This window comes from Thermoascus crustaceus, assembly GCF_041956765.1.
Source record: "Thermoascus crustaceus strain CBS 181.67 unplaced genomic scaffold VTN00scaffold_5, whole genome shotgun sequence".
NCBI classification, from domain to species: domain Eukaryota; kingdom Fungi; phylum Ascomycota; class Eurotiomycetes; order Eurotiales; family Thermoascaceae; genus Thermoascus; species Thermoascus crustaceus.
Window position 1 is genome coordinate 1,966,583 of NW_027192531.1, and position 16,894 is coordinate 1,983,476.

The 16,894-nt window shown below is 50.8% G+C and overlaps 6 protein-coding genes across 6 annotated transcripts; 1 reads left to right on the forward strand and 5 right to left on the reverse strand.

Moving 5' to 3' along the window:
* Positions 1-94: 94 nt before the first annotated feature.
* On the reverse strand, positions 95-1,439 carry VTN00DRAFT_8217 (uncharacterized protein; the record flags this gene model as incomplete). Its single annotated transcript, XM_069435047.1, has 5 exons — positions 95-510; positions 565-629; positions 682-1,064; positions 1,124-1,228; positions 1,284-1,439. 5 exons carry the CDS (start codon positions 1,437-1,439, stop codon positions 95-97), a joined length of 1,125 nt encoding a protein of 374 aa, XP_069286483.1.
* A 3,417-nt stretch (positions 1,440-4,856) lies between these two features.
* On the reverse strand, positions 4,857-5,714 carry VTN00DRAFT_8218 (uncharacterized protein; the record flags this gene model as incomplete). The annotated part of the gene is made up of 4 exons (XM_069435048.1): positions 4,857-5,151; positions 5,271-5,389; positions 5,445-5,503; positions 5,564-5,714. 4 exons carry the CDS (start codon positions 5,712-5,714, stop codon positions 4,857-4,859), a joined length of 624 nt encoding a protein of 207 aa, XP_069286484.1.
* Positions 5,715-6,176: 462 nt separating this feature from the next.
* Positions 6,177-9,569, forward strand: VTN00DRAFT_8219 (uncharacterized protein; the record flags this gene model as incomplete). The annotated part of the gene is made up of 3 exons (XM_069435049.1): positions 6,177-6,296; positions 6,349-8,961; positions 9,015-9,569. The coding sequence occupies 3 exons, from the start codon at positions 6,177-6,179 to the stop codon at positions 9,567-9,569; spliced, it is 3,288 nt and encodes a 1,095-aa protein (XP_069286485.1).
* Positions 9,570-9,929: 360 nt separating this feature from the next.
* VTN00DRAFT_8220 (uncharacterized protein) lies at positions 9,930-10,870 on the reverse strand (the record flags this gene model as incomplete). Its single annotated transcript, XM_069435051.1, has 2 exons — positions 9,930-10,305; positions 10,404-10,870. 2 exons carry the CDS (start codon positions 10,868-10,870, stop codon positions 9,930-9,932), a joined length of 843 nt encoding a protein of 280 aa, XP_069286486.1.
* Positions 10,871-11,497: 627 nt separating this feature from the next.
* Positions 11,498-12,612, reverse strand: VTN00DRAFT_8221 (uncharacterized protein; the record flags this gene model as incomplete). The annotated part of the gene is made up of 2 exons (XM_069435052.1): positions 11,498-11,918; positions 11,978-12,612. 2 exons carry the CDS (start codon positions 12,610-12,612, stop codon positions 11,498-11,500), a joined length of 1,056 nt encoding a protein of 351 aa, XP_069286487.1.
* A 687-nt stretch (positions 12,613-13,299) lies between these two features.
* VTN00DRAFT_8222 (uncharacterized protein) lies at positions 13,300-15,304 on the reverse strand (the record flags this gene model as incomplete). Its single annotated transcript, XM_069435053.1, has 5 exons — positions 13,300-13,517; positions 13,615-14,292; positions 14,343-14,409; positions 14,476-15,232; positions 15,291-15,304. 5 exons carry the CDS (start codon positions 15,302-15,304, stop codon positions 13,300-13,302), a joined length of 1,734 nt encoding a protein of 577 aa, XP_069286488.1.
* Positions 15,305-16,894: the final 1,590 nt, after the last annotated feature.

Consider the following 16,894-nt stretch of genomic DNA (forward strand, 5'->3'; position numbering starts at 1 on the left):
CGATTAGTCCGGTGTGGGTATTCATACTGCTCATACAACATATATAGTCGACACTTTCTCCTTATTATCCTGTAACCCCAGCCATCCCCATCGCCTATACCTCGTTCGAAGTTACCACGAATGTCTTCTGGACACTGACACCACCGTTGGCTGATCCCTGCCCCTTGGGATTGAGGTCCTCCTGGCTGCTATTCGTGCTTTTCCGCCGGCGGTGGTGTTTTCGACGGTCCGGATTGGCACCAGCCGTCACAGTAGCGTGGGCGTCCTCGGGGTCAATATCAGGCCGCCAGTAACCCGGCCCCTTTGGGGCCTGTATGAATTGTGCTGTAGGGTCGTGTCCACTCATGTTCGACAGTAAGATGCTATTGTTGGTCCTTTTCATGCTTCGAGAAGACTGGAAGCTCCCGTCGCGGAACCAGCGAAAGAGAGGGCGGAGGGTGACCAGGCTGCCTGCCGTAATACCGAGACTAGCCTCGACATTTGACCAGATCGAGATGTTGGCAGTTGCGTCTGATTCCCTTTGTTAGCAGTGATGCATATTGATAGGATAAGGCAGCTTCATACATAAGAAATCTTGATCGTAGTAGTCCTGGAGATAAGGTATACGGATCACAACAGCGGCGCTGGCACTAAACCAAGGGTCAGCAGAAGCACACAATATCAAAGGCATAGGTCCCATACATGCAACCCAGGCTGAGAATTCCCACAACACCCCACTTCGTCTGGCGATTCATCTGCAGGTTCCAAATAAGAAAGACCGGTAAGATGCCAACAGTGAAGTCGCACACGGCGGCAGTAATGCTGTAAACGTAAGCCACAACATAAAGGACATCGGTGTCCAGACACTGGCCGTCCTTGGTCTTGTCCCAGAAGTAATCCACCGGGCTACACTGCAGCATCAAGAGGAACCAAAAAAGGAGCCCGACAATGACCGTCAATACGATATCTGTCCAAAGGACCATAATATGGATCCTTTTGATCGTTAAGCGAAGAAGGGAGAGGACGATAGATATCTTCGCAGCGATGCATGTGATAACATAGGCAAGTTGGCCGAGCCACCACCACTATAGCGAATGTAAGCATGTATCCCGTCATACCCAAGTCGAGCCATGCGGTTTTATACCAATAGCGCGGTTTTGATCTGTGCCTCGTCAAGTTCCCGAAACCTCTTTGCAAACCCGTGGAGTGATCCCGCAATTCCACATGTCGCGAAAAAGATGTTCAGCGCCTATCCAAAACATTAAAATCCTCATGTTTCTCCGGAGCAGAGTCATTTTGCATACCATTGCCAGTACCATGAAACCATCATCCCATCCGAAAGACTTCACGATCTTCAGTCGCACGAAGCACCGTAGGCAGACGGTCACAAACGCGATGGCAAAAAGCACTGTTGTGACGATGAAAATCGTCGTGCTCCTGCCCTCCAACTCCAACGCCATTGCGTCGGTTATTTCAAGGACGGGTTGCTAGATCTTGACAATATGAGAACCTGCTCACATGGTGCGATCCGAGCAGCACCGCGCTTTTTCGATATTATGGCGTAACGAGCGTAACGAGCGACTAGACACTGCGTCTGGCAAGAGGGAGGAAATACCAAGATATTTAGAGGGAACAAGCTCCAGCAGTGTGGTAAACGCCAAGGTCCGAGGTGGGGATATAGAAACTAGGCACGAGCTTCATGGCAGTCCCAAGGAACAGCACCAAACTAAAATCCGTTCTGGAAAGGACTTTCGATCAGCATTTAAGCAGGGTTCAAACTACTGCTTGGATCTCGGGCTCATGAGATGCGCCCGGCCATTATCCGTGCCCAAACGATGACGGACCATTGAGACGAACACGAGGCGCGTGCCATAACAATGAACGATGCTGCGGACACGATCATTTCCACAAAGCCGCGGAGCAGGGCTAGGCGGGGCGTCGTCCGTTTTACTCAGAAAGGCATGTCTCGTGGAGTGCGATGGGGTCAGTGTAACGGCGACAGCTACCATTTTGCCATTAGGGCACGACGCTTGCAGTTAGCGAACCAAAAACTGCATGGAGTTCCTCGGCTGATGATGTTTATCCCTAGCTAGTTCCTGCGTGGATCTTTTCTAGCGCGTTTTATCCCGTCCAGCTCGGTCGGGTTACCGACGGACTCGCAAGCTGCGGCATGATTGACCTGAATCTATGATGACTATTCCGGGCTTCGTAAACTTTGGAGCAGCGATCACGATAGTTGGAGAGTCTCTTCGCAAGGCCGTGTTGAGCACGGAACCAACTCACAGCCCAGTGCTACAAAGTCTGGCCCTGAGTCTGAGACTCAGGGGTGCGCAGTGCCAAGCGGCGTAGTGTGGAGAGGAGTTTCGACTGTGCGGCTCTTTTCTATCCAAATCGATCATGGTCAACTGCGCCGCCAACGAGTGCCGATCCAGTCAAGACCTCTGGCCTTGTCACGGTGGTCACGTTCAGGAAAGCTCTGTCCAGACTTGACCTCCTTGAAGAGCACGGAGTCCCGCTTCGTCGAGATCGATCTATTCTGTGCCTTATGTAAGATCTATGAAGGATCGGCAGCGTGGCCTCCACCTGGAGGATCGATCCCCCTTAAACGAATTTGGATATAATAGTCCTTGGCACACAAGTGGCAAAGAGCACAGAAGCTGTGTTCTGCTTTCAGCCACATGGTTGTCATGCGGCTCAACCGTTCAAAGGTAAACACTCGGGCCCTGAAAGAAAGTGATAAACTCTGCCAACGGCTGCAGAAACGAAAACCTTCACAGATGCCGAATCCTCTTTGCCAACTGCCGAAGAATAAACTTCGTAGCAACTGTTTCACGAGCATTCGGTCCCCACCACGTGCCATGCATCGACCGCCACTCTGCCGCACGGCTGCTGATGGTCCCATTAGAAGAAAGACCGACACGGACAAAGGCGCCACCATCCTCGCGAGGTTGCGGCAGAAGGTTTCAATAATAATAATTTTAAGCCTTATGAATAATATGAAGAATCTTAGAAGATCACCCCGTGCGCCTCGCACTTATGTGGGACGGGATATTCCCGTACGGGATGCATACATAGGTCATAGGGATCGTATGTCAGCGTTTCCGTCTAGAGAGTGGAACCTCGAACCCTCGAGGAGATTTTCGAGTCAGGGGTAGGTAGGCAATCTGCAGGTCCTAGTCTAACTACCCCGGTAGCCTGTGGGTAGTAGGTGCTCTGACATCAGCACTTATCCGGCTAGGGATTGCAGGCTGGATATTAGAACCGCAGATGCCGCGCGCGGTCAAAGATAGCCAAATAAAGACGATTCAACATTCGTTTTAGTCAAGATTCTGCCAAAAGCGTTGGTTACTCGAATCCGGGAATCTCTTCTCCCAACAAAGAGTCCAGATGCTGAATGAACCTGACCAGCCCTAACTCGAATCCTTTACCTATCGCGTGACATTGATTAGTATCTCATGCTTATTTCCTGGAATCGAGTGCATTTTCCCTTGGCTCGCATATTGCCAGAAATGCTGAATAGTAGGAGCTAGTATGCTGTTATTGAACGTGCAATGAGACACCACAGATGCCAAAAGGACCACAAGAGATTTGCCCTGGGGAGATCAGGACCCTATGGCATACAGTTAATAAATAATCTTAAAAGGGGAACGCCCTAAGATGAAGGGCTCAGGTGTGGCAGTAGTTTTACGGCTGATCAAGCATTTGGAGTTTGGATGCCTGCCTCGCCCCTGCCCTCGCGTGCGAGTCATAACCACATTTCCCTGAAGGCTATTTTTATTCTCGCATGAAGAAGAATTATGGATGCTGCTCGAGAATCGAGTGAAAAACCCCGAAGGAGGCGAGGTTCCTGAGCCGCAGTGTAACTTTAACCATGGGATATCTCAGGAACGACTCCATTCGTCCGGTGAGGACCGTGAGGCGCGGCCCGTCGAGCGTAAGGCGCCATGTTCAATTCGAGGAATAGTCTGTTTTTCAAGGGTTTTTTGCCGTCCTTTGCCGCCAGGCGGTGAAGCGTTCGGGGCAAAAAAGATCAAAGAATAATACTGCTTTCTTTGTACGGTGTGCTGGATCTCGACTCTGGAGCTACTCGTTTGCATCATTTTTCCATCGGCATCGTGCCACGTGCCATTCCTGAACTTCGACCGAAAATAGAACAAGGCAAGCCGGACCCATTCGGAGTGACCCTGGTCTCTGGGTTCTGTGCGACTCTCGCAGCCAATAGCCGCAATATCAGAGCTATTGTTTGCCCTTTTCCCCAAAGCTTAGGCCCACTATACTGGCAAGTGATGGCCGAATTCGGTACAGCTTTGAGGCGTAGAAGACAAAGACAACTTTTTGACCGGAATGTCCAGATTCGAGCTAGGCTAGAATAGCTTTGACATCAAGGGCTCTGGGCATCTATGTAGCTCTTGAGTGAAGAGATAAAACTGGTTAGTGTTCTGATCAGTTTTCATATAGGAAAAGCCGTAAAGAGAATAGGAGGACAGGCAGGCTTGCAAGCAGAGCTGTGCACTAATGGTAAGAGATAGATGATATGATTGATATCTCAAATTTGTATTGTAAACAACCACAAGGGTATCGGGAACTGAGGCAGTTGACTATATGCACAGGATGCTGCATGCCGTGGTCAAAACCGGAACGGGCTGTGCGCAAAGGATCTTTCAAAAGCCTCTCTATGAATAAGTGTCGAAGGGCCATGTGAATGGTTACTGTCGGATCCTAAGTCCCTGAAATCAAAAACTCCCAAGAGTTTCCATATATTCCGGAATTACCATGTTTCCTGTACCGTCTGCTTGCTCAAAGAAGACAAAACCTGAAGGTATGTGAACTATGCTGGCTGGCATAAAACATTAATCTGAGATTTATTTGCCATCATTCTACCACTTCGCCTCTTTGCGCTCCTGGAAAGCCTTCAGAATTGCAACCTGCTTCTCGAGAGCATCCATCTCCTTGGAGAGAGCAGCATTAATCTTCGCCTGGTCGTTGCCCAGCTTTGAGTAGAAATCCTTTCGGTATGGGGTCGCGGACATGGCGGCACTAAAGACCGGCTTCACGACGAACGAGTGGTGTGGTTTGAGGGTTGCACCGTAGGCAGTGCGGAAAGAGGTGGAGAGCTCCTCGCTAGGGTTGCTGAGGTTATGACGAAGAGACTGAGCGGTGAAATCAAGACCGCTGGATCATTTGAGAAAGGTCAGTGTCTTCGCAACATCTCACTCGTTGTAGCTTGATTTTAGGGAAAAGGTATTGGGGACTAAATCTATTTATGCAAGAGGTATTGGTATAAGTCATACCGGACAAGCCACAGCAGCCCTTCGGCGGCAGTGTGCTTCTTCTCCTTCAGCTCATTCAGGACAAGAGCCTGAAGCGTCGCTGACTGATCAGGGGCTGCAAGTTGCCTCTCTCTGATTTTCTAGAGTAACAATTAGATCCTTTGCGCTCTGGAGCAGCGGCAGAGGCACACGAACCTTGATGTTGCCGATCAGGTCATTCTTGACGGGGTTGAAAGCAACAGAACCAAGGAGATCTAAACGATAATTACAAGGTTAGATGGATTCCAAACCAGGTCCATGGTCTTTCGACCTACCGAACAGCGTCGTCAAAGCCTCAGCGGCCTCGAGGAATTCAGTGGTAGCAATGCCATTGTCATTGGCGGCATCGATGGGAACATCAACGAAGGACTTCCGCAAGGTATCGAACCAAGTTCCATCAGGAGGAATGACGGCGGTGGAAGACATTTTCAAGAATGTTTGTAAGTGATAATCAAACGATCGGGGGCCAATAAGCAAATGCAAAGGTTTAAGGACAGAAATCCAGACGGACAGCGGGACACGGTGTAGTTATCAACAGTCGCTGAGCTGTCAGGGGAGATCGGCCCGTGGCAGCTGCAGGGACGCGCAAGCCAATAGGTTATAGCGGGGCATGCCCCACCAGAGCAATGGGGCAAACACTCCAAACAGCGCAAACCTGCAAAACAGTCACGGGACCGGGGCCACGACGTCATCGGTCGGGTCGAGACCCGCCGTGGAGATCCCAGAGCAGTAATGGGGATGAACTCGAGTTACCTTCTCCGTTCATTGCGTTGCTTGATTTGGGTATCTTTTGGCTTCAGCTTTGGTTAATTGACGTCTGCAAGTCTCTCGCTTTCATTGAAGTTATAGTTGCTTTTTAATTCCAGCCTTCATGAAGTTCTCAGTGCCATGAGCACTCCGCAGGACTCTGGCCAGGATGCTGCCGATGGCTCAGCGGCTTTCCCGCACATCCAGTATCATGAAGACCATCGTGCGTTGGAGGCTGAGTCCTATACGGCTCATCGATTGGTACTTTCTGCTGCCCTGGTATTGTAGATGGCCAGGACTAACGCTCTGACAGCGCCATGCTTCGGCACACCACTTACATATGACCAGCAGACGGTTCTTCATAGGGCCAATTCCCGAAGGATGGCTGAACAGTCACCGCAAGTCCTGGTATAGGACGAGGCTAAGCTTTAAGAATTATACCTCCCGAACCGTGGCATTCGCTGCAGACCCTTCCGTTCCCCATCAAAAGCATTTGACAGACCTGACTGGACCACCCATTGCAGGGGCCCAGCAACCCAGCTTCCCCCAATCGGATACCAGTTCAAGTGAAGATACGGAAATTGAGGAGCCTAGCAGGAAGGGGTCAAAGAGACTTGCTCCAGAAGGCGCATCGAAGTCCAATCAGACAACTAGTAGAAACAACGCCGCGGGATCGCAGGCTGAAGGACAGTCCGATTCTTCAGGCAGAGGAAACGCGTCTTCGTCCAACCAAAAAGACCCAGATGCCGTTTCTGCAAATACGACCCAAGCGTCGCGAACATATTTTACGGCACGAGAGACGATTCCCAGTGAAAATGATTCTGGGCGAATATCCTCCAGTCGAACCACTCAAGGGAATGTTTCGGGGAACCGCTCGTATAAACATGGCGCAGGCAAACGCTCAACTTCAGGCGCATCTCATCCGCAGGTTTCTCAGGAATTAAGCCAAGAGACCTATGCCGACGAAGCGGATCCTTCGACACCTCTTCCGGTCTATCAACAGTCTGAGCAGCCAAAGGATAATGATGATACTGGCGGCACGTCAAGTGACTTGCAGCAGAAGGATCCTCAACCTGATGGGACTGTGGAGGACCAGGATTACCTCGACGAGGGACGAGCTGAGCAGAGAAGATTGGCTCCTCTATCAAGCAGGCTGGCTCGGTTCAACTTGGATGACAACGTGCGTGATAAACAACAGCGCATTCGGTCTCGGCTTGAGCGTACTCAAAAGGGTATTTCTGAGAGACGGTCTCGTAGGAAAACGATACAAGAGGGTGAGATCATTAAGGCTGAAAAGATGCTAGTCCGTGTCGAAGAAACAGTACAGCGACTTCTTCCTGACGACTACAGTGAAAATGACAGTCTGAAAATAGAATCGCAGTGCGTGGACAAATGGCGTGAATATCTTGTAGTATGCCGGAAGAGCACTCGAAAACATACACCATACACACTCCAGATGCATAAAACGCGTGTCATCCCAAAGGTCGAAAACCAAAAATTGCGAAAGTACCCACGTCATGATGTGGCCCTGAATTACAAAAACACGAGAGTGAACCTTTACTCTGCACTTGACAAGACACTTGTCATCTGGCAACCTTTCAAGGATGGCACGAGGATATACATTATACGTCCGAGGTCGGCCGCACATGCAGTGGAATGGTATACTTTCATTCGACAGTCTTTAGGATGGCGTCGACCGTCTTCACTTCTTATAAATGTTCCCGATTTAGGCGTATCCCTTATCTTTCGAAATCCCTTTGAACAGCTCGAGCCGAGCGCTGAATCGGCAGATAGCGAACGGGAGGAAAATGGAGTGCTCTCCAGGACCGCAGCTGAGGAACAGTTTGCAGCTTCGGCGATCATAAAAGGTTGCATGGAGATGCTCAAGGATCGCACAGAATGGGCGGACGTTTTGAGCGCATGGTCGAAATTTGAGAAGATGGGTCTGGCCTGGAAGCGATATGACCGGTTGGAGTGGGTTCATGGCCCCAACGAGCAGAAGATGCATGGGACGATAGCGATGCAGGTGTCCCACGACCTCGAGCTTCGGCCAAAACATCATTATTCTACTGTTATTAAACAGAATGATGACTGGGAAGAGGAACCAGCGCCTATAGAGGGCTTCTTGATTCGCCTGACCTCTCAAAGAGGCGTACACCAGCGGCTGAACAGAATGTTCTTTAAGCGCTTGTATTTTTCGACGCAAGATCACTATCTGTGTTTCTGCAGACCAGCAAAAGCTGCGCCGCCAGCTCCCCCGAAACTTCCTCTCACGTCGGATGAAAACATACCTTCTTCCCACGACATCGTAGAGAGGATGCCACTTCAGTATGACATCAATCCCTATCCATTACAAGATGGAAACATCGCTTGGCTCCTTAGCGATAACAAGGATTACGTCCGGGAACAAGACGAAGAAGCGTATGCGGAGGCACAGAGGAATCTCCACAACATCAACCAGTCCGAAGGCTATATTGACCTCTGCCGCGTGCAAGAAGTACGACATGTCCACCGTGGCAGCTCTCCTGCTGATCGAAATATCAACGAGGGACCAGACGTCGAATTCCACCGCGAAGTGACGGACACCCACCGAGACGATGGAGCTACGAAGCATTTCGATGATGACCGTACATTTGAGATGACACTGGACAATGGCCTCGTAGTGCGGCTCCAAGCGTACAACACGGAGACTCGAGACGAATGGATGAAGCGGCTCGACGCGCTTGTGAAATACTGGAAAGCACGCATTGCGGTCGACTCAGCAGAGCTCAAAAGGGTACGACAACATAACCTAGAAATTCTGAACATCGACGAAGAGATGGAGTCGATCGTAGGACAGTTCGCGAGGAAGTGGGAGGTGAAGAGGGCCGAGGCGTCACCGCGTCTCTACAACATGTGTGCCATCTGCGGGTGTCGGCCTATCAAGGTCTGTCATTCCTTCCTTCTATATTAATAGATAGCTAAGACTAAGATACTCAGATGTCCGGACAACTCTACCGCAAGCCCCGTCGCCACGCCACCTTCACTCGTTGCAATGTCGTCCTCACGGCAGGAAAGCTCCTCATCTTCAGCAGCGCTCTCCGCAAGCGTAACGGCGTCGAGATTCCCCATATTCACCAGGAACTCAGCACGACCCTGGACCTCCGTGACTGCTACATCTACTCCGGCCTACTGACGGAAAACGACCTCCTGTACAGAAACCGAACATTCGACAGCAGCCGCCCCGGGCGCAACACGCTACCACGAGTCTATCTCTCAACGGATGGCTGGACCAGCTCCGATGAAGACACAGCCATCTGCTTCGTCATCTGGCATCCGCTGCGGAAGAGTCTGTTCCGGGCCTCGGAGGAGACGGAGGGCGGTCGCACCAGACAGACGCTGCGGCAGGTCTCTACACTGGGTGCGCCCGGGCGGAGTGTGGTGTTCAAGACGCGGAGCCGGGTGGAGAGAGATCGGTGGGTGCTGAGCATTGAGTCGGAGATCGATCGATTGCAGGAAGAACAAGGGGAGGATATACGCGTTATTTCTCAATAGGGATTTATTTTATAGATCGATACGGTTGTAATGGGTTTTGATGGTTTCTTTCGGAGATGATGAAGGCGTTATTAGGATTTCAGGGTTACCGTTTTTGGATGGAGGATCGGGATCTATCTGATGATGAACAGCAGGGAAAACGCATGGCATTGTCTTTTTCAATGTTCTCATATTTTCATGTTGTGTCAACCATCCGACCTGGCACCTGGAGTGAGGTTCCTAATCATCCATCAGGACTATGCACACACTCTATAATACATATAATGTACCCATGGAAATGACACTTTCCCTTCCTAACCAGATTTCCCAAAAACAAAAATAACAAAAAACACATCCACGAAACAGCACCCTTCTATCTATCTACTCAATAGCCGGCCGTTCCAACTTCACCGCCTCCTTAAGCACCCTCTCCCTCACCGCGGTCCCATACCTCCTCTCACTACCTTCCCTGTCCTTACCATCACCATCGCCGTCACTATCCCACTCCCACCACCGCAGCAGCCTCGTCCGCGGCCACAACACGGCGATCACCCGCCCCGTGATCAGGCTGATGCTGACAGGGCCGTAGGTGTTGCTGTCGAGCGACTTGCGCGGGTCCTCGGCGTCGCCCTCCAGCCAGACGTGGTTGAAGGGCACGATCTGCGAGGGTTTCGGGCAGGGTTCGCGCGTCGTGACCCGGTCACCGGGGAGCGCGATTACTCGCTTGATGGCGATGTGGTCGGGGTTTGCGGGTGATCTGGAATATTACAAAACGGCATCAGCAGTCTTTGACCTATCCTAAAATAAAATACTGTATACGGGGAAAAAGAGAAAAGGATTGGAAGGGTTCCCTACCGGAATGTAACAACCATACCCCTCTCCAACCTCCTCTTCCTCTCCCACGGCCACCCGCCCCATGGCCACATATTGACGAGCACCATGTCGCTGCGCGTCTGCATCTCCGGCCAGTCCTCGTTCAGGTACGGTGTCATCGACGGGCCCCGCACCCACATCACCTGGAAGACGTGCTCGGAGAAGAAGATCCCGATGGGCACGATGGGCGCCAGGACGCGGAGGACGCGGAATGTCCGTCGGACCGGGGGCGGGAGGGCGGAGAAGCGCGTGCGGAGGCGGGAGAATAATGAGGAGGGTGAGGATGAAGATGATGAGCTAGCGGAGGCAGAGGAGGGAGCAGAGGAGGATTCTGGGATGGGAAAAGGAGAGGTAAGCGGTCTCGATGAGCGCGCTTTGACTTCTTCCGGGGAGATGACTCGCGGCTTTAGGTCCGCGGGCGTGCTTGTTGAGGATCGTTGCGGAGCCATGGCGGAGGAGGGCGGTTGGGATGGGAATAGGTGGTGGTGATGAGTGGGACGGAGGACGGAGGACGGAGGATGGGGGAGTTCCAGATGATCAATTGAGTTATTGGAGAAAGCTGGCTTCACTGGTCATCGCTCCATGAGTGTCGTTCAGACAGGTATTGCGTTCATCATAGCGATCGTGTGCTCGATTTGCGGATATCGGAGTTGGAGCGCTCGGAGATTTGTGGAGACGCGCAGAAGCTTGTTTGCACCGTTTGCTCGTGATTGATAACAGCTGCTGTAGTCCTTCACAACATGATACTATGCTATCAACCAATAGTCATAGTCGTGAGAAATTTAGCAAGGTTTCATCAAAAAAAATTATGGCATTAAGCAATACTACCCCAGAAGATCTCCACTACCTGGTGACTTTGAATTTCCTACATCAACGGCAAAACTGATTCATAGGTAGCTGCCAAAGAACATGATTTCACTAGTAGTCCTGTGGATAAAGAAATCAAGAAACGCCATCACAGTATCCGGTCCCATTCATAAAACCGAGCAACGCCTACGCAAACCGAACGGTGCAGGTCCAAAGGCATGACATGATCATCGCATCGCGCATTAGCCGTGAGATGGGAGATGCAAGCATCACCAATCCTTGACCATCATAGAGCTCTCTGTAGACGCCGGTTCATCAAAATCAATGATGCCGCTAGACTGAACACTCTGCACATCGGCCGCCGTAGACGCCTTTGCCACCTCCACGGGTTCATCGTCCAGCCGCTCAATCGGTCCGCCTTCAGATTTGTCCACCTCCTCCCAGTCATCCTCGCTTTTCAGGTCATCCTTGGATATAATAACATGGTGTAAGGTTTCGGTTTCGTCAGCATTAACCTTTTGCTTCTTAGCTTCCGGTTGTCCATCCAGCACGGGTTCCGAGGGAGGCGGATCTGGGAGCTTGGCGGCGAGAATCTCGAACGACGTTGAAGACTCACCCTCTTGTGGTTTAGGCTCAGAGTGCTCCGTCGAGGACTGAGGGAGGTCCTGTTCGGTGGGTGGGAAATACTCTCTGTAAATCCGTTAGTCTAAAACGTCAAGACCGCAGGTAAGCAGGGTGTGGAAACATACGGTATCACCCGCTCATAGGCGGCCTCGTCCTTTCGCTCGAAGCTACAGAAGATCACGCGCTCCAGCTTTCCAATGTTGTTGGGTTCCTCCAAGAAAGCCCGGACTTCGTTAATGGCTGCCCGAGCGGCCTCCTCGCTGGGGTATCCGTACACGCCCGTGCTCAACGCCGCGAAAGCGATGCTCTTCATTCCATTCTCGATGGCCAGCTGCAGGCTGCGACGGTAGCAGCTCCGGAGCAGCGTCTCTTGACGGTTGCCGCCCTTGGGCTTCTCGACAAAGTAGATGGGGCCAACAGCATGGATGACCTTCTTGCATGGCAGACGGTACGCGTCTGTGATCTTGGCGTCACCTGTGCTGCAGCCGTTGAGAGTGCGACATTCACGGAGCAGATCCGGGCCAGCGGCACGGTGGATGGCGCCGTCAACGCCTCCACCACCGAGAAGGGACTCGTTAGCCGCGTTGACGATGCAATCAACCTCTAATTTGGTGATATCATTCCTTATCAGACAGATCGTGTTGTTGAGCGCCTCGGACGGTCTGGGAATGATCGGGGACGCGACCGGGGCTAGATGCTTCAGCTTGTAGAGGAGAGATAGGGTAGGAATCTGCGAAAGAGGAATCGTTGTTGAAGCCATAATACTAAGATGGTCGCAAGTCAACTTCCGTAAGGAGATCTAGAGGCGCTAATGTACAACTCAGATGCGATGCAAGAACGAGCACTCAAGACGCGATCGAGAAATAAATAGAAGAAACAGACAAAGCGGAGCTGTTAGGCCATGGAAACGGCCGGACGATCTCGACTGATGAAAAGAAAACAGATGGAGGTGAATGACGTCGAAGAGAGCTTGTGTCGGTGTTTCTCCATCTCGAAACGGGCCTCGGGCGGGGTCGGAGCTGGAGCTCCCCCGCGCACGTGATGACAAACACGTGATGATATGCTGCTCGGGGTGTCGTCCACTCATCGAACACGAGGGTGGAGTCAACGGAGCACAGCAGAATCAGGTCATGTTGTTCGAAGACGACATTATTCATTATCTTGGAATCTCTTACTGAGAATTATGATTTTCTTCCCGCAGTGAAGACCGTAGTTATCTGTCCCAGCTGATCTTATCACCAATTGACCAATCAGATCTAGTAGACACCAATTCTCTCTATCAACCAGCTTTAAATAACCAAACGTTACAGGTGAATGATAACTTTCTCTAATCTATAGACCTAGTAATGAAGGTGAATATGCATTTCTAAAGGGCAATTAGTCTGATCTACTAGACAGTAGGTACAGTACATCTCAATAATCGAACCAGCAACACCCAAAATGCCCATCAAGATCCGCCCCGCCACGGTGTCCGACGTTTCCCAATCACGCCATCTACTCTCACTACGTGAAGGAAACCGTCATCACCTTCCTGCAGAATCCTCCGCCTCTGTCGTCTCTGGTCCCCAAATACCAGGACATCGCCAGTCGTGGACTCCCCTTTCTCGTCGCCGTCGACGACGGCACGGAGATGGAAACGGAAACAGAAACGGTCTTGGGATACACCTATTCTCATATCGAGCGTCAGTTATCCAACCACGCCCTTCTTCTAACTCCAACGTTGCTCTCTTAACAGCGAGCTGGTGGATAGCTTCGCCGGTACCGACATCTTGAATTGGGATTTTTAACTCCAGCGGCCCCTGCTTTGAAGTAGCCCTAAACACAAGCGTCTGCGGAGTCCTTCCGGAGGTTTCAGAATCGAAGAGAACGTATGTGTTCGACCTGATGAGTGGATATAACGACGTTATCTTAGAAGGAGCTTGAAGGAGCTTGGGTGGATTGACAGGAGGGAGGCCACTGAATCGGTCAGAGGTAGAGGGGAGGGAAATTTTGGTCTCAAGCTGCGGTTCCTTGTACGAAGGGTCGAAAAGAGATATCGGTTTTTCTGATTTCTCTTCTTTTCCAGTCTCCTCTGTGACAATCTTCGTTGCTGGTGGTGACACCGTGCGAATATCGTTTGCTTTGTCGATCATCTCAAAATCATCCTCCTCCTCATGAGCATACTCGATCTCGAGAGAACAGTCTTGTATATGCGGAGTCAGAGCTCCTTTGAGCATCCTAACAACCTTCTTGTCCAGCTTCTCATCCTCAAGGACAGACTGAGCGAATCCGTTTCCAGCTCTGGCAAGCCCTTCAACAAGCGATTGTGATGCCGCATCGCCGATGCCGAGACCGAAGAATCGGATTGGATTCTCCCTTGCCGCCTTGTTGACCATGGAGAGGAAGCATCCCGGTCCCAGATCTCGCCATCGGTAAGGAGAAGCACTTCCAGTTCCATATCCTTGAACCGATTGTTTACAGTGGCTTCGACCGGCTCATACATTTCCGTACCGCCCATATTGGCATCAATGAGATCCACGTAGGCGAGCGCTTCCTTCAGAATGGTGCCATCGTAACGCTTGCTGTGCGGCCACATGAACGAGTATTAGCTACCAAGTGAGCAGATGTTAAACATGACGCCTACTGGGAGGGACTTCAAGAATACCCTCAGGGCGGATTGCAGAGTCGGTATATTTCCGCACATGCTGCCGCTCCTGTCAATTATGAACACTATCTCTGGGTAACTGTTCGGAATGTTGAACTTTGGCACGAAAGAAGTCATCAGAGCCCTCTGGTTTGGAATTGTCGAATGACCCTCGGGAAAGGCCACAGGGATATCCTGTCCTTCTGCATTGACAATCATCACAAAGTCTTTCCCCAGCAGGACATGTCCTCTGGGAAGCGATAGCGTCGCAGATACTTGATGAGGTTCGAAGGCCGACTCGGGCATGGAGGACGTACGACCCAGGGAGATCGCCAATGGATGGCTCGGGGACTGAAGACCACGAATCACAGAGCCCTTTCCAACTTGGACATCGGGCATGATATCAATCCCTCCTCGCTGGATCAGCGACTTCCACGTATCTGACGATGCGCCCAGATCTCCTCTCACAATTCCGTAACGCGGAGCGATAACATTCGGAATGGTAAACCGCACACCGTTGCTCTGAGCGTCCTGCTTGAGCTCACACACATACGTGATTTCAACAACCACCTTGCCGTCCGCGGGGACATTACCGATTTTGGTGCGGAAGATGTCGGCAGCATCGCTCGACTGCTCCAGGAGGCCGGCCAACTGACCACTGTCGAAAGCTTTCTGGTAGTCTGCCTTGGCTTGCTGCCTCTTCTTCACCACACCGAGCAAGACTCTCTCGCCGATGTGGCAGACGAAACCCACAACTCTGACGCCGTCATAGATAGGGAATGTGTAGAGGCTTCGTTTTTGAAGGGTTGATGAACGTCTGGGTCAGCATGGTTTTGGAGATCGAGGTCAGTATGGTAGCGTGGGCGGCCAGGTCGACTTGAAAAGAAACTCCCGGGTAGAGCCATCATCGCCAATGTAGGAGCACCCGCAGAGTACAGATATGGTTTTAGCGACGGCGATAATATATGAAGTATATCACTTGCGTATAGAGATTTTCTCCCAGAGGAAAGGAACAGGCAGGGTAAGAGGGGTATTTAGTTTCAGGAATAATCCGAGTCGCAAATCCGAATCGAAATGGATATTATCGATGGATAGGTAGATCCTATGCGTCGTTTCTACAGAGATACTGCTGCAAAAACAACACTCACAGAGTTCACAGGAGAGTCAGAGTTAAGATTAAACGTGCAATGTTTTCACAACTTGTATAAGTAGCCTTGTATGGTGAAAGAAAGAAAAGAAAAGAAGCTCGAATAAATCTCCATGCGGCGCAAGATTTATATACAGTTGCAACCTTATCCAGGCAACAGCCAAAGCAACTAAAGAGATCTTGGACGCCTCCAGACCCAATGAAACCCCGAAGTGAGGTAAGTAACACAGCTGAGGTACCAAAATTGAGTCAGCCAGATAAAAGCATCCAGCTCTTCACGATTGGTGGGAGTTGGCCAATTCATGATACGCGATCTATGCTTGACGGAGGGCCTTAAGTCTCCGCCTCCCCACGTTCTCCCCCTAGGCAAATATATTTCCAACGTTCCATCTATAGACTGATATATGCATACTCGTATAGTTCAGCTGAAAATAAGTCAATGAGCCAGAGTGGACACGGGAGATTGGTCCGTCCCGAGTTGTGGGAGTATTTAGTGAGACATGGGTGTGGATGAGGCTGTGCATTTCCCGATAGGCAACACTGTTTGCGGGGCAGTGATGCAATATTCGTCATACAGAATCTAGAAAAAAAATTTTTCTTGTTTCTCTTCTCCACTATATCAGTCCAGTTCGATGAAACTAGAAATAAAATTTAGTGAGGATGATGTTCGGCAGTCTACCTGGTATGATATCGACTCTTACGATGGATGGATATCCGCTATTGGAGGAGCGGGGCCCCAGATAACCCTAAGTGCCTGCCAGGTAAGGTGCTAAAATGGTCGACTTCGAAGAACTTATCCATGACTGTCCACAAAATATTATCCAGGGGCCTGATATATGTACCTAGACAGATGCAAGGAACAGGACAGGAAATACTATGCAGCGCTGACTGGTTTTCTGGCTTTTATTTACCTTCTTGGCAGGATGGAGTCTGCAGTGATTCCTCTTAGAAGCTTGGGTCCCGGTCAAGGTTTTGTTTCTAGGGTTGCTCCCTCGAAGGAACTGGAAATAAGAGCTGGTTAGGAGATCCAAGGGGAAAACTTCTTCACTTTGTACAGTACTATTAACAATCTATCCATTCGTCGTAGAGTCCAGGATGCAGGTAAAAGGGTCCCTTTTCTATCGCCTGCTGTATCTTGCTGCAGCTCTTGATCAGAAAGGAAGCACTATATTCCTTGTAGACTGAGCAAACAAGGAAGAGGCCTTTGTGTCTCGCGTTTCACTTGAGAAATTGAAAGGTACAAAAGCTCGCACATCCATGAAGACGTCCCGA